The 15130-nt window shown below is 36.9% G+C and overlaps 1 protein-coding gene across 5 annotated transcripts in view; it reads left to right on the top strand.

The window, feature by feature from the left end:
- dync2h1 (dynein cytoplasmic 2 heavy chain 1) overlaps nt 1-15130 on the top strand; it is a 303505-nt gene that overhangs the window by 166100 nt on the left and 122275 nt on the right. For all 5 annotated transcript variants that reach the window (XM_062067256.1, XM_062067259.1, XM_062067258.1 and 2 more), the window contains 8 exons: nt 1614-1792; nt 1848-1985; nt 4793-4906; nt 5018-5178; nt 7766-7889; nt 8354-8475; nt 11177-11263; nt 15014-15130. The exon at nt 15014-15130 is cut by the window's right edge and continues 10 nt beyond it. In XM_062067256.1, the coding sequence (XP_061923240.1) occupies nt 1614-1792; nt 1848-1985; nt 4793-4906; nt 5018-5178; nt 7766-7889; nt 8354-8475; nt 11177-11263; nt 15014-15130 (1042 nt within the window). The remainder of the gene's footprint in view (nt 1-1613; nt 1793-1847; nt 1986-4792; nt 4907-5017; nt 5179-7765; nt 7890-8353; nt 8476-11176; nt 11264-15013) is intronic.

Here is a 15130-nt window from a genome sequence, read left to right as displayed (position 1 = left end):
TTTTTTTTGAATTTTTTAATTTTTTTTATAACTTTATAAAAATAAACTTTTTATAAAGTTATAATGAAAAAAAAAATTAAATGAATTATTGAATATTTTTTTTTAGACATGTATCTAGATACATGTCTAAAAAAAAAAAAAAAATTTTTTTATTTTTTTTATAACTTTATAAAAAGTTTTTCGTGCGCACGAGATACATGTCTTAAAAAAAAAAAAAAAAAAAAAAAAAAAAAAATTATAACAATTTTTTTTACCTCCATGTCCCTTTAGGGGCTCCGTACAAATATGATTGAGACCCTGATAATATTTATTTATTTATCCGTACAAACCACTCTTTGAGTTGCTGGCAGCTGAAGACGTGTATTGTTATCTCACGCCTGCCCAACAATATAAATATGGACTATAGAGCGCACCGGTATATAAGCCACACCCGATAATTTTACAAAGAAAAAAGTACAATCATATTCCATATATTAGCCGCACCGGACTATTAAGTGGCAGATATATACGTTATGAAATGAGTTATTCACACAGAAAAATTGTTTCCAAACGGTGTCTGTAACACGGCAGTAAAACGGCCGATCAAACAAAACAGAAGTCATCGTCATGGACCCACTAGCTGCGCAAGCTAGCTATTCAATCAGCTAAACAGTCTTAATAACGCCACGGTGACGTTTTGGTGAATTTACTGAGGAATTTGTGAAAGTGAAACAATACAGAAAGAATGCCATTGTAAGTTAATAATACTAACACAGACACTGGTAAATGTGTTAGCAAGTTAGCTAATGGTTACAACGCTAGCTTGATTACATTAGGATAGCACGTACAAATATGCATGAAAACACTCCTACAGACATCACACATGGGACGGTTTAGTAGGTAAGAATGGTTTTAGTTATATTGTAAAACGTACAAACGTTGCTTGGAGTGATGAATGAAGAACCCATACGAGTAGAAACGCTATGGACGATTAGAAGACGGTGACGTTTTGGTGAATTTACTGTATTTTCCGCATTTAACATAATCATCCGTTATTTAGTTAGTTTTTGTTCATATCTTCTTGGTGTCTGGAACGGAATAATTGGAATGGCATTATTTAATGAAACGCTACAGACGGTTTTACTTCCGGTTCAAAGCAACAAAACGAGAAGTACATTTTTAACCCGCCACACCTGCAGTGAGCGACCTCGTCCAAAAGATGGCGCCATAGCACAAACAATCACGCACCTTTTCAGTGTCTCTGCTTGGGTGTGACGAATGCTACCGAACACAAAACATTACGGCCGTTAGCGAAGAAGAAGTCCATAAATTAGTCGCACCGCTTTATAAGCCGCGGGGTTCAAAGCAAAGGAAAATATCAGCGGTCAAATAATAGAGTCATGTGTTAAGACGTGATTGTGAGGTGAATATCCCCCACCTGGACTCTTCTTCTCTGGTAAATTGAGTTTGAGACCCTGGATGGAACTTGTGAGTCAAACCTCCATTTTTAAACTTGAATGTTTGGTCATTTCTTTTGAGTATCATAATGATCCGATTCCTCACGAACCCTCCATCTACGATGTAGCATCCCTGAAATGCAAAGTGTGAGTGATTTGTTTGTGTTTTTAATGGAGCCAAAAGCAACGTGGCAGGTTCTGGACAGGAAGAGGTGGGTCTTCTGTTCCTGACGGTCCACGAGTCATGTCGGGAAGACGGTGCCACACCCAGCCAGTACTTGGCCTTCCTGCACCTCTACGGCGCCATCTACGGCCGCAAGCAGACGCAGCTGACCACCAGGCAGCAGCATCTGCAGGTACGCTTCGCCTTCTCGGAGCGTACCGAATCCCAAGTAACTTTGTATCCTCCAGGCCGGCGTGTCCAAGCTGAACGAAGCCAAGGCATTGGTTGACGAGCTGAAGAGGCGGGCTGCGGAGCAGAGCATGCTGCTGAAGTCCAAACAACAGGAGGCTGATTCCGCCCTGCAGGAAATCACCAACTCCATGCAGGTATGTGATTGGACTGGGTTGGTATCGTCGCCCCGTGCTCGTGTCCTCTATCGCCCTCTGCCACTTTATCATGATCCCTCAGACGCAGATACACCGTATCTTGCAGCTGTGTTTATGGTTTGTTTTGTTTCCTTGCACAATAAATAATATTAATTCAAGTAATAGATTTTATTTGTAAAAAGCACTTGAGTAAAGAACCACAAAGTGCTACAGTGTATTTGCAGTAGAAAATTCCGAATCTTAAACAGGAACCAAAGAGAATTAAAGCTGCAAGCAGCGTTGGTCGGGTCCGCATTTTGGCAGGTGCTCCCAATACTTTTGTCCAGTGGTAGTCCTGAGTGAGACCTACATAGAGGTTTTTGTTTCGTGTCTCTACGATATTCGTACTGGGAGTTAGAGGAAGTTGTGTTTGAAGCCGAAACGACAAACGCGCTCAGAGGAGATAATGTTTGATGTTTGGTCACCGGTTGTAACAAAAATTTTGATTTGAAGGAGGAATAGCAAACTTCCTGTTGATTTTTGCTGAAGGATGTCAATCTATGAAATGTAGGTCTAGACGAGACCTACATAGAGGTATTTGTTTCATGTCTCTAAGACGTTCTTACCGGAAGTTACAAGCAGTTTTGTCTGAGTTTTCCTCTGAGGAGCAGTTTTTTCTCTGTTTTTTGCAAAAATTATGTAGAGCACAATTTTGAGTTTTTTTTTTAGATCGCAATTTCCACCAGTCCCGATGTGTGTAAGAAGTTTGGTGAGTTTTGAAGTATTTTAAGGGGGTCAAATTAGAGGTCAAAGAGGCAAAAATGAGTTTTTTTAGTACAATTTTGTCTTGAAGGGGAAATTGCCAACTTCCTGTTGGTTTTTGCCCGAGGATGTAAAATTATGAAATATAGGTCTAAGTCTGACCTACATACAGGTTTTTGTTTCATGTCTCTACGACCTTCCTAGTGGGAGTTACAGGCAGTTTGTTTTTGTTTTTTTCCTAGGGGGCGCTAGAGCGCAATTTTGATTTTTTGTTTTTTTTTGTTTTTTTACTAAAGTGGCTGGGGCACGTTTTTCTGTGTGTGTCAAATTTGGTGAGTTTTGAAGCATGTTAAGGGGGGCAAAGTAGTCCGCAAAGCTGCGGAAAAATAATAATAATAATAATAATAATAATAATAAACATTACAAATTCAATAGGTTCCTTTGTAACCAGTACAAAGGACTCCCTGGGGGAGTCCTTTGTACTGGGTACAGGGCGGACCCTAATTAGTTACAACAGTTTTATTTACTCATAATCAGATGGTACAAAGTTGGATTGGGTTGTCATGATTACAGACAGTGTCTCGTGAGACGTTAGATGGCGCACCCTCGTGAAGGAATTAAGAAAGAGCGCACGACAGGCTTGTTATTTATACGCTCCCCGATGGCCTGATGCTAGCATAACAACAACTTATGTAACCGTACAATGTCCAAGCATCACCCCACAAAAAGAACTGACATGCCAATTCTTCCTATATCTAGGTGAAAGTTGACCAAAAACGGATTTCTGCCACAACATATTAAAAAATAAATAAATAAAAACTAGAACAGCCAAATAGCTAAAACTAGTATGCATATATCAACAACAAAAAAAGGCTTTTTTAAAAAGAAGGGGTTTTAAGCCTTTTTTAAAAGCATCCACAGTCTGTGGTGCCCTCAGGTGGTCAGGGAGAGAACGTTCCACAGACTGGGAGCGGCGGAGCTTTGTCTTCCGGAGGTTGGAGGAGGTTAGCCTGTCCAGAGCGGAGGTGTGGTGTGGAGGATTTGGGGGGTGAGTAGTTCTTTGAGGTAGAGGGGGGGCATACCCATGGAGGCACTGGTGGGTTAGTAGGGAGACTTTGTATTCAACCTTGAGTGGAACAGGAAGCCAGTGAAGGGATTTGAGAGTGGGTGTGACAGTGTTTCCCATAAACTGGCAAGATACCTGTGGCGGTGGGGGCGTGGGTATGGGCGTGGTCACCATGACATCATCGGGTAATTTGCATAATTTACTACAATGATATAATTCTCTCTAAAAAGGCTAAAAAAATGTATAGTTACTAATTAATAATAACAGTTTTGTTTTAAACGTCCATCCATCCATTTTACAATATAATTACAACACTTTATGTACTTATTTATATACAATAAGTTATTCACTGAAATATATGTATTAATTGTGGTTCTTACAAAAAATATATCTTATGAAATATAAAAGCTAAAATGTCTCTTAAAGCTCTGCCCCTTTAATTAGTGCATACTAAATCATTTAACTTCAGCCTACTACTACTGCAACCATATTATTTACCAGCAACATAAAGTGAAACAGAGGCAGAGGTGTCCTGCCACAGTCAGTAACAAATAAACAGAAAACAGTGGTGGTCAAATACAAATAAGGCAACTAGGGAAGTATCCTACACTTCTCTTTTGTAAAGTAAATCTGAACAGCCTATATGGGCATCTACATCAACTATATGATTTGCCTGAGAAGCTGGACAGGACAAAAAAAATAATAAAATAAAATAAAATAAAATTTAAAAAAATAAAATAAAATTTAAAAAAAATCTATTTGTGGCGGACGTAATTCTTTCGTGGCGGGCCGCCACAAATAAATGAATGTGTGGGAAACACTGTGTGATATGGTCATATTTCCACACTCTCATCATACAAAATGTTTGTTTCTATCTAGCTGGAATCTATATAGCATTGCTAATATTGGATATTTTAGATGCGGTACGATCAATATCAGATCGGCACACCCGGGGGGGAAAAAAAACATGAATAATGGATGCTTGTTGTTGCCTCTCCAGAATGCCAGTGACCAGAAGGCAGAGATGGAGAAGATCAAAGCGAGGATATCTGAAGAAGTGTCCAAGATTGAAGAGCGAAAGGCCAAAATTGATGATGAACTGAAGGAAGTGAAGGTAATATTCATGTTTTTTTGATTCGTGCTTGTAGAAATATTCATACCTGCAGCTGCCTCCTACACATATATATATGTATATATATATATATATATATACATATTTGTTTAGCCTTTGGTGGATGAGGCCAAGCATGCAGTGGGAAACATCAGGCCTGAAGCTCTGTCTGAGATCCGTTCACTGCGCATGCCGCCTGATGTCATCAGGGACATCCTGGAGGGGGTCCTCCGACTGATGGGTACCTTTGACACCTCCTGGGTCAGCATGAAAAGGTGAGCTCAGGTGGAAGTGTGAGGAAGGTCCTCCAACATGTCATGAAGATAGCTCATGATCATTTTTCTTAAATCATTGTCACTGGTTTATTGCAGCAGAGTCCAAACTGAACATTATAAAAATACTATTAAATAAAGAAGTGCAATATGTCAGGTTTAAGCACCGAACTATTTATTAAACGGGACAAGAAGCAAGGAGTCAAGCAGAGACAGATTTAAATTTTGCTCATGAGGAGAAACGTACGGGGCTGCACACTCAGTTACAGTCTCCCACCACGCTCTGAGGCACAGCCCCCGCGCTCCCCATTTTATTCAGGAGTTCCCTAGTTAACATCGCTGAGGCTGCGTATAAAGGGAGGGGTATGCAAGCGGCCCCAGTAGACGCAATACGGGATTATTCAGAATGGAAATGTGCCGAGCCTCGTCATTTCGCCCCGTCTCCCCTTTGTCTGCGTTGAGGTACTCGATGTCCGTCCTTGGCTGTGGCCGGCTGAAAGACACAAACATCCGCGGCGAGGCACTCCTGAATTGCAGTGGAAGATAGCAAGTCATGTGCTTTGAAGCATAAGAGTTGTGTGATGACTTATATATCATTATTCCAACAGAATAAAAGAGCAAACAGCTGAAATGTAACGGGAAAAAGTTGCAATGTTGACTCTAGTAACACAAAGCTGTCATTTCTCTTGAAAACTGTCATTGCTCAAAAAAAATTAATGAATCACAATCAATGTTGTTATGAATTATTGATCTATTTAAAAATAAGTGCTGAAAATAAAAAAAAACACACAAAAAAACAGATTTATGACATATTTTTAACACTTTCAACACCTTTTGAATCCGCATTCATTTTTGTGGGACCTAAAAAACATTTTAGTAAGTTTTTATTTTTTAAAACTGTCATATATATATATATATATATATATATATATATATATATATATATATATATATATATATATATATATATATATATATATATATATACACTACCGCTCAAAAGTTTGGGGTAACCCAAACAATTTAGTGGAATAGCCTTCATTTCTAAGAACAAGAATAGACTGTCGAGTTTCAGATGAAAGTTCTCTTTTTCTGGCCATTTTGAGCGTTTAATTGACCCCACAAATGTGATGCTCCAGAAACTCAATCTGCTCAAAGGAAGGTCAGTTTTGTAGCTTCTGTAACGAGCTAAACTGTTTTCAGATGTGTGAACATGATTGCACAAGGGTTTTCTAATCATCAATTAGCCTTCTGAGCCAATGAGCAAACACATTGTACCTTTAGAACACTGGAGTGATAGTTGCTGGAAATGGGCCTCTATACACCTATGTAGATATTGCACCAAAAAGCAGACATTTGCAGCTAGAATAGTCATTTAGCACATTAGCAATGTAAAGAGTGTATTTCTTTAAAGTTAAGACTAGTTTAAAGTTATCTTCATTGAAAAGTACAGTGCTTTTCCTGCAAAAATAAATTTCAATGTGACCCCAAACTTTTGAACGGTAGTGTATATATATGTATATATATGTGTGTGTGTATATATATATATGTATATATTAGGGGTGTAACGGTACACAAACATTTTGGTTTGGTACGTACCTCGGTTTAGAGGTCATGGTTTGGTTCATTTTCGGTACAGTAAGAAAACAACAAAATATACATTTTTGGGTTATTTATTTACGAAATTTGCAAAATCTCCCACCAAAAATATTTTTCTTAGTGGAATATTTGATGTGAAGTAATGGGAACCTTGGATAGGTCAATAATTCATAACAACATTGATTTTGATTCAATATTATGTTTTGAGCAATGACAGTTTGAAAGAAAAAAAAAAACAGCTTTGTTTTATTAGTCAACATTGCAACTTTTTCCAAATTACATTTCACCTTTAAGCTTTTTTATTTCACCTTTGTTATGTTTTTGTTTATTTGAATAGTATTTTTAGAATGTGCCGTGGGCCTTTAAAACATTAGCTGTGGGCCGCAAATGGCCTCCGGGGCACACTTTTGACACCCCTGCTATAGATAATAAAACATTAAATGTGATAAATCTATGGATAAAAAGCAGAGCCTGGCGACGCATGCGCGTTTATCATAACTCTCTCTCTCTCTGTCTCTCTCTCTCTGCCCCTCCCTCACCAATGCTGCTGTTTGTTTTGTTTTTAACCCCTTCTTAACCCTGAACGTACATTGAAAATACACACAACCCTAACTCAGTTTCTTAAATGCCTCAAATGTCCGGCATTTTGAGTAAACAATGCATTGTTTACACAACGTGCGTTACGCTACTTAATATGTCCGTGTGGAAACTCATTCGGTACACCTCCGAACCGAACCGGAACCCCCGTACCGAAACGGTTCAATACAAATACACGTACCGTTACACCCCTAGTGTGTATATACAGTATATATATGTGTATGTATGTATATATATATGGTACATGGTACATGGTACAGGGAACCCAACTATAAAGTATGTCACAAAACTGTAATAAGATCCAAACCGTGGATTTTGTGAAGCCTTAGTTTGGTCCTTCAATATTCTGATGGCACATTTTCTGTTGGGTTCCACCAACCTTCCTCCTCTGCAGCTTCCTGGCCAAGAGAGGTGTGCGGGAGGACATAGTCACCTTCGAGGCCAGGAACATCACACCTGAGATCAGACAGAGTGTGGAAGAACTGCTTAGCAGGAACAGAACCTCCTTCGACCCCAAGGTCTATTAACCACGTTAACACACTTTATGATGCCAACACAACTATTTCACTGATACTATTGTGATGAAGTTATTAGCCATGTTAACACACTTTATGATGCCAACACAACTATTTCACTGATACTATTGTGATGAAGTTATTAGCCATGTTAACACACTTTATGATGCCAACACAACTGTTTCACTGATACTATTGTGATGAAGTTATTAGCCATGTTAACACACTTTATGATGCCAACACAACTATATCACTGATACTATTGTGATGAAGTTATTAACACACTTTATGATGCCAACACAACTATATCACTGATACTATTGTGATGAAGTTATTAACCATGTTAACACACTTTATGATGCCAACACAACTATTTCACTGATACTATTGTGATGAAGTTATTAACACACTTTATGATGCCAACACAACTAGTTGTTTCTGACTGGTCATTGTGCTGTGGTGCTCAGAACGCCAAACGTGCGAGTGCAGCCGCCGCCCCCCTGGCTGCTTGGGTCAAAGCCAACGTCCAGTACTCTCACGTCCTACAGAGGATAGAACCTCTGGAGCGAGAGCAGGCCGGACTAAAGGAGTGAGCACATAGAAGCGAGCACCTGACGCTACACACCTCACACCTGGATTCATCCTTTAATGAATGGAACTAATACAACTTGAGACAATCCACACTGCATTAAACAATATATATGGAAAAATAAAGTATAAGTTAAATAGGAGGTAAAATACAGTATATAGAAGGTAAAATAATGTAAATAGAAGGTAAAACAAAGTAATAGAAGGTAAATAAAAGGTAAAAAAAGTAAATAACAGGTACAATAAGGTCAATAGAAGGTATAAAAAGGTAAACACCATGTAAAAGAAGATAGGTAGAAAGTAAAATAAACGACATAGAATTTAACAAAGGTAAATAGAATGTGCAAGAAGGTAAATGGCAGGTAAATTACATGTAAAAGAAGGTAAACAACAGGGAAAATAAGGTGAATAGAAGGTAAAATAAGGTAAATAGAAGGTCAATTACATGCAAAAGAATGTAAATAGGTAAAAGAAGGTCAATAGAACGTAAAAGACAGGAAATATAAGGTGAATGGAAGGTAAAAGAAGGTTAATTGAAGGTAAAAGAAGTAAAATACAATAAATAGAAGTTATAAAAAGGTAAAAAGTAAAACAAGGAAAATATAAGGTAAGATAAGGTAAAAGGTAATAAAAGGTAAAAGAAAGTAAATAGAAGATAAATGATAGGTAAACAAAGGTTAATGACATGTAAAAGAAGGTAAATAACATGTAAAATAAGGTAAGCAACAGGGAAAATAAGGTGAAGAGAAGGTCAATTACATGTAAAAGAAGGTAAATAGAAGGTAAAAGACAGGACATATAAGGTGAATGGAAGGTAAAATAAGGTTAATTGAAGGTAAAAGAAGTAAAATACAATAAATAGAAGTTATAAAAAGGTAAAAAAGTAAAACAAGGAAATATAAGGTAATAAAAGGTAAAAGAAGGTACATAATAGGTAAAAGAAGGTAGATGGAAGATAAATGATAGTTAAAAGAAGGTTAATGACATGTAAAATAAGGTTAGCTAAAAGAAAGGTTCATTGAAGGTAAAAGACGTAAAATAAAATAAATGAGAAGTTAAGTAAAACAAGGTAAGTAGAAGGTAATAAAAGGTCAAATAAGGTCAATAAAAGATAAATGGAAGGTAAAAGGAGGTCAATAGAAGGTAAAAAGGGTACAGTAAGGTAAACAAAGGTGAACAAAACGTAAAGAAAGGCCATATAAAGTTAAAGAAAGGTAAATAAAAGGAAATAAATGCTCAAATAGAAGCTAAATCAAAGGCAAATAAGAAGATAAAGCAAGCTAAAAAAGCAGGTGAATAAAAAGGTAAATGGAAGATAATGAAGTTTATGGCAACCAGAAAAATCTTTGTTTCAACTTTTTTCCATCAAATACACATTGAGCCTTTAAAGTGTTTTTGTCCCATTTAACCAGCTAACTAATTGTCAGATGACTTGATGCCTCCAATAATAAATAGTTGCATTAGGACTGACATAATAACATTTAAACATGTATTGTTAGTCCTGTGGTTAAATAGTCTAATAATAAATAGTTGCATTAGGACTGACATAATAACATTTAAACATGTATTGTTAGTCCTGTGGTTAAATAGTCTAATAATAAATAGTTGCATTAGGACTGACATAATAACATTTAAACATGTATTGTTAGTCCTGTGGTTAAATACTCTAATAATGGATAGTTGCATTAGGACTGACATAATAACATTTAAAGATGTATTGTTAGTCCTGTGTTTAAATACTCTAATAATAAATAGTTGCATTAGGACTGACATAATAATATTTAAAGATGTATTGTTAGTCCTGTGTTTAAATACTCTAATAATGGATAGTTGCATTAGGACTGACATAATAACATTTAAACATGTATTGTTAGTCCTGTGTTTAAATACTCTAATAATGGATAGTTGCATTAGGACTGACATAATAACATTTAAAGATGTATTGTTAGTCCTGTGGTTAAACACTCTAATAATGGATAGTTGCATTAGGACTGACATAATAACATTTAAACATGTATTGTTAGTCCTGTGTTTAAATACTCTAATAATGGATAGTTGCATTAGGACTGACATAATAACATTTAAACATGTATTGTTAGTCCTGTGGTTAAACACTCTAATAATAAATAGTTGCATTAGGACTGACATAATAACATTTAAACATGTATTGTTAGTCATGTGGTTAAACACTCTAATAATGGATAGTTGCATTAGGACTGACATAATAACATTTAAACATGTATTGTTAGTCCTGTGGTTAAACACTCTAATAATAAATAGTTGCATTAGGACTGACATAATAACATTTAAACATGTATTGTTAGTCATGTGGTTAAACACTCTAATAATAAATAGTTGCATTAGGACTGACATAATAACATTTAAACATGTATTGTTAGTCCTGTGGTTAAACACTGTAATAATAAATAGTTGCATTAGGACTGACATAATAACATTTAAACATGTATTGTTAGTCCTGTGTTTAAATACTCTAATAATGGATAGTTGCATTAGGACTGACATAATAACATTTAAACATGTATTGTTAGTCCTGTGGTTAAACACTCCAATAATAAATAGTTGCATTAGGACTGACATAATAACATTTAAAGATGTAGTGGTTAAATAGTCCTAGTTACTCACATCTTCTTCCTCTCTCGCCAGTCAGCCTCTCAGTTGAAACTTTGACTTTCTTTTCCCAGCAACCTGAAGAAAACGGAGAACAGGAAGAACAAGCTGGAGAACCAACTGGACTCAGTTGGAGCCAAAGTGAATGAGCTGAAAGAGAAGTAGGAACCTCCTGAAACTGTCTTTAAGTTGACATGTAACTTGGCCTAAAGTTTCTTTGAAAGCTCCTATTCTCCCGTGCGCTTAAGTGATAAAAGAATGTGCTAACATTAGCATGGTAGCTGCGAGAATTACAAAGCACAAAGTTACATGACTCTGAGGTGCACAGCTACTAAATTGGCTGAAAAAAAGTTAGCATGCTAACATTAGCATGGTAACTGCGAGAATTACAAAGTACAAAGTTATATGACTCTGAGGTGCACAGCTACTAAATTGGCTGAAAAAAAGTTAGCATGCTAACATTAGCATGGTAACTGCGAGAATGTGCCAAGTACAAAGTTACATGACTCTGAGGTGCACAGCTACTAAATTGGCTCAAAAAAAGTTAGCATGCTAACATTAGCACGGTAACTGCGAGAATGTGCCAAGTACAAAGTTACATGACTGAGGTACACAGCTACTAAATTGGCTGAAAAAAAGTTAGCATGCTAACATTAGCATGGTAGCTGCGAGAATGTGCCAAGTACAAAGTTACATGACTCTGAGGTGCACAGCTACTAAATTGGCTGAAAAAAAGTTAGCATGCTAACAATAGCATGGTAACTGCGAGCATTACAAAGCACAAAGTTATATGACTCTGAGGTGCACAGCTACTAAATTGGCTGAAAAAAAGTTAGCATGCTAACATTAGCATGCTAGCATGTTAACATTAGCATGGTACCAGCGGGAATGTGTCAAGTACCAAGTCATGACTCTGAGGTGTACGGCTACGAAGAGGGCTAAAAACGTTAGCGTTAGCATTTTCCTGGATTTTTCAAAAAAAAAAATTTATTTTATTTATTTTATTTTTTTTGTCCTGTCCAGCTTCTCAGGCAAATCATATATTTGATGTAGATGCCCATATCGGCTGTACAAATTTACTTTACAAAAGAGAAGTGTAGGATACTTATTTTCCTGGATTTCAATGACATTCACATGTGTTAGTAAATCCCAGCGTTTAAAAAAAATAAAACTTCAATAAATCTCACGAGGACGACTTCATTCAGCACTCGTCTTCTTCACGCAGTCCGGATTAAGAAAAACCTTCAAGCGAGGTCCCAAAGTGAGCAGTTTTACACGATTAGTCGGTTGCTCTCAAAAGTCCTGCGTTATTGAACTCAGCATCCTCCTCGAGGATTGAGCGCGGCCACGGCCTGATGGTGTTGACGGTCCTTGTGGTCAGGGGGCCAACACTTAGTTGAAGGGCAGACTTAAAAGCTGCTGGACTGTGATTATAAATAAACATTGATTGATTGATTGATTGATTGATTGATGATTGCAAGTCTCATCACATGAAAGGTCAACAAGTCTCCGGAATAAAAAGCCTCGCCAATCACTCGCCAATCACTAACGTACTTTGTGGCTTTTTACATGCTGACAATTTCATTCAATAGAATTTCAAAAATCAGCATAAAAAAAAGTGTGTCAAAAATAGTGTTTTAAAATGATTTCTAATTAAAAAATCAGTGCAGAAATACTTTGGGCAAATGAACACTGAAGCGATGGATCCTGTCAGCCAATGAGGAGTCCAGTGTGAAGTCATGTGACGCGGGTCTTAAAAAAGAGGCGTGTTATGCAGTAGTGAAGTGCGATACCACCGATACTCTTTCCAATCCGTCCGATACCGAGGAAAGTACTTAGTGCAGATATGCCAGGCGTGTTTGCTAAAGTGTCAAATAAAAAGTAGTTTATTTCCAATGATAACATGTGATAGTGTAAAGAATACAAGACAAGAGTTGCTGGTTTATTTCCAACTCTGAAGTATGTCCAGGTAGTGGCGTGAAACACTAAATAAATACAACGATTCTGAGTTGAATCGCAATTCTTATTTTTAACAATTTTTAAAAATGTATATATCAAAAATCGTTTTTTTTTTGTTTTTTTTTTAATCGATTTTTGATTTTTTGGAATCAATTAAAAATTGTTACAAATAAAAATCGCAATGATTTTGAAAATGTATTATATATGTACGTATATTTTAAATTGATTTTAATTTTTTAAAATGTTTTTTCTTGTTACAAATAAGAATCACAATTCATTCAAAAATCTATTTATTTAGTTTTTTATGTCACTACCTCAATATGCTTCAATATTTGAAATAAATACGTTAGGGTTAACCCTAACCCTGACATAAACATTAACCCCAACCCTAACCCTAACCCTAACCCCAACCCCAAACCTTACCCTTACCCCAACCCTAACCCTTACTCCTACCCCAACCCCAACCCCAACCCTAACCCTTACCCCACCCCAACCCTTAGCCCTAACCCTAACCAACTCTTTTTCTTTATGCCTAACCCTAACCCCAACCCTTACCCTAACCCTAACCCTAACCCCAACCCTAACCCTAAAACCTACCCATAAACCCAACCCCAACCCCTACCCTTACCCCAACCCTAACCCTAAACCCAACCCCAACCCCAACCCTAACCCTAACCCTAACCTTAAACCTAATAACTATTGTCCTGTATTTTATGTATGTATGTGTATATAAGTTTAACCTCCATAGTTAAACTACTTAAACCAAGTGTAACCTCCATAGTTAAACTACTATAACCAAGTCTAACCACCATAGCTAAACTACTTTAACCAAGTCTAACCTCCATAGTTAAACTACTTTAACCAAGTCTAACCTCCATAGTTAAACTACTATAACCAAGTCTAACCTCCATAGCTAACCTACTTTAACCAAGTCTAACCTCCATAGTTAAACTACTTTAACCAAGTCTAACCTCCATAGCTAACCTACTTTAACCAAGTCTAACCTCCATAGCTAACCTACTTTAACCAAGTCTAACCTCCATAGTTAAACTACTTTAACCAAGTCTAACCTCCATAGTTAAACTACTATAACCAAGTCTAACCTCCATAGCTAAACTACTTTAACCAAGCCTAACCTCCATAGTTAAACTAATTTAACCAAGTCTAACCTCCATAACTAACCTACTTTAACCAAGTCTAACCTCCATAGTTAAACTATTTTAACCAAGTCTAACCTCCATAGTTAAACTACTTGAATCAGGTCTAACCTCCATAGTTAAACTACTATAACCAAGTCTAACCTCCATAGTTAAACTAATTTAACCAAGTCTAACCTCCATAGCTAAACTACTTGAATGAGGTCTAACCTCCATAGTTAAACTACTTGAATGAGGTCTAACCTCCATAGCTAAACTACTTTAACCAAGTCTAACCTCCATAGCCAAACTACTTTAACCATGTCTAACCTCCATAGCTAAACTACTTGAATGAGGTCTAACCTCCATAGCTAAACTACTTGAATGAGGTCTAACCTCCATAGCTAAACTACTTGAATGAGGTCTAACCTCCATAGCTAAACTACTTGAATGAGGTCTAACCTCCATAGCTAAAATACTTGAACCAGGTCTAACCTCATAGCTAAACTACTTTAACCAGGTCTAGCCTCATAGTTAAACTAATTTAACCAAGTCTAACCTCCATAGCTAAACTACTTGAATGAGGTCTAACCTCATAGTTAAACTAATTTAACCAAGTCTAACCTCCATAGCTAAACTACTTGAATGAGGTCTAACCTCCATAGCTAAAATACTTGAACCAGGTCTAACCTCATAGCTAAACTACTTTAACCAGGTCTAGCCTCATAGTTAAGCTGTTTAGCCAAGTCTCGCCTATATGTGCTATATATAATATACTAATATGCAATGCAAGTGAGACAAGATGTGTTGTGTCAGGTTCCAGTGTCACACTGCAGAAGCTGCCAAGCTGGAGTCCGAGGTGACCAAGGCCCAGGACACAATCAATGCTGCTCAGAAACTGATCTCCCAGCTGGACGGGGAACACAAGCGCTG

The sequence above is a fragment of the Entelurus aequoreus genome, linkage group LG13, assembly GCF_033978785.1.
Source record: "Entelurus aequoreus isolate RoL-2023_Sb linkage group LG13, RoL_Eaeq_v1.1, whole genome shotgun sequence".
NCBI lineage: Eukaryota > Metazoa > Chordata > Actinopteri > Syngnathiformes > Syngnathidae > Entelurus > Entelurus aequoreus.
Note: the sequence above shows the minus strand (reverse complement) of the source record. Positions and strands in the feature narration are given on the sequence as shown.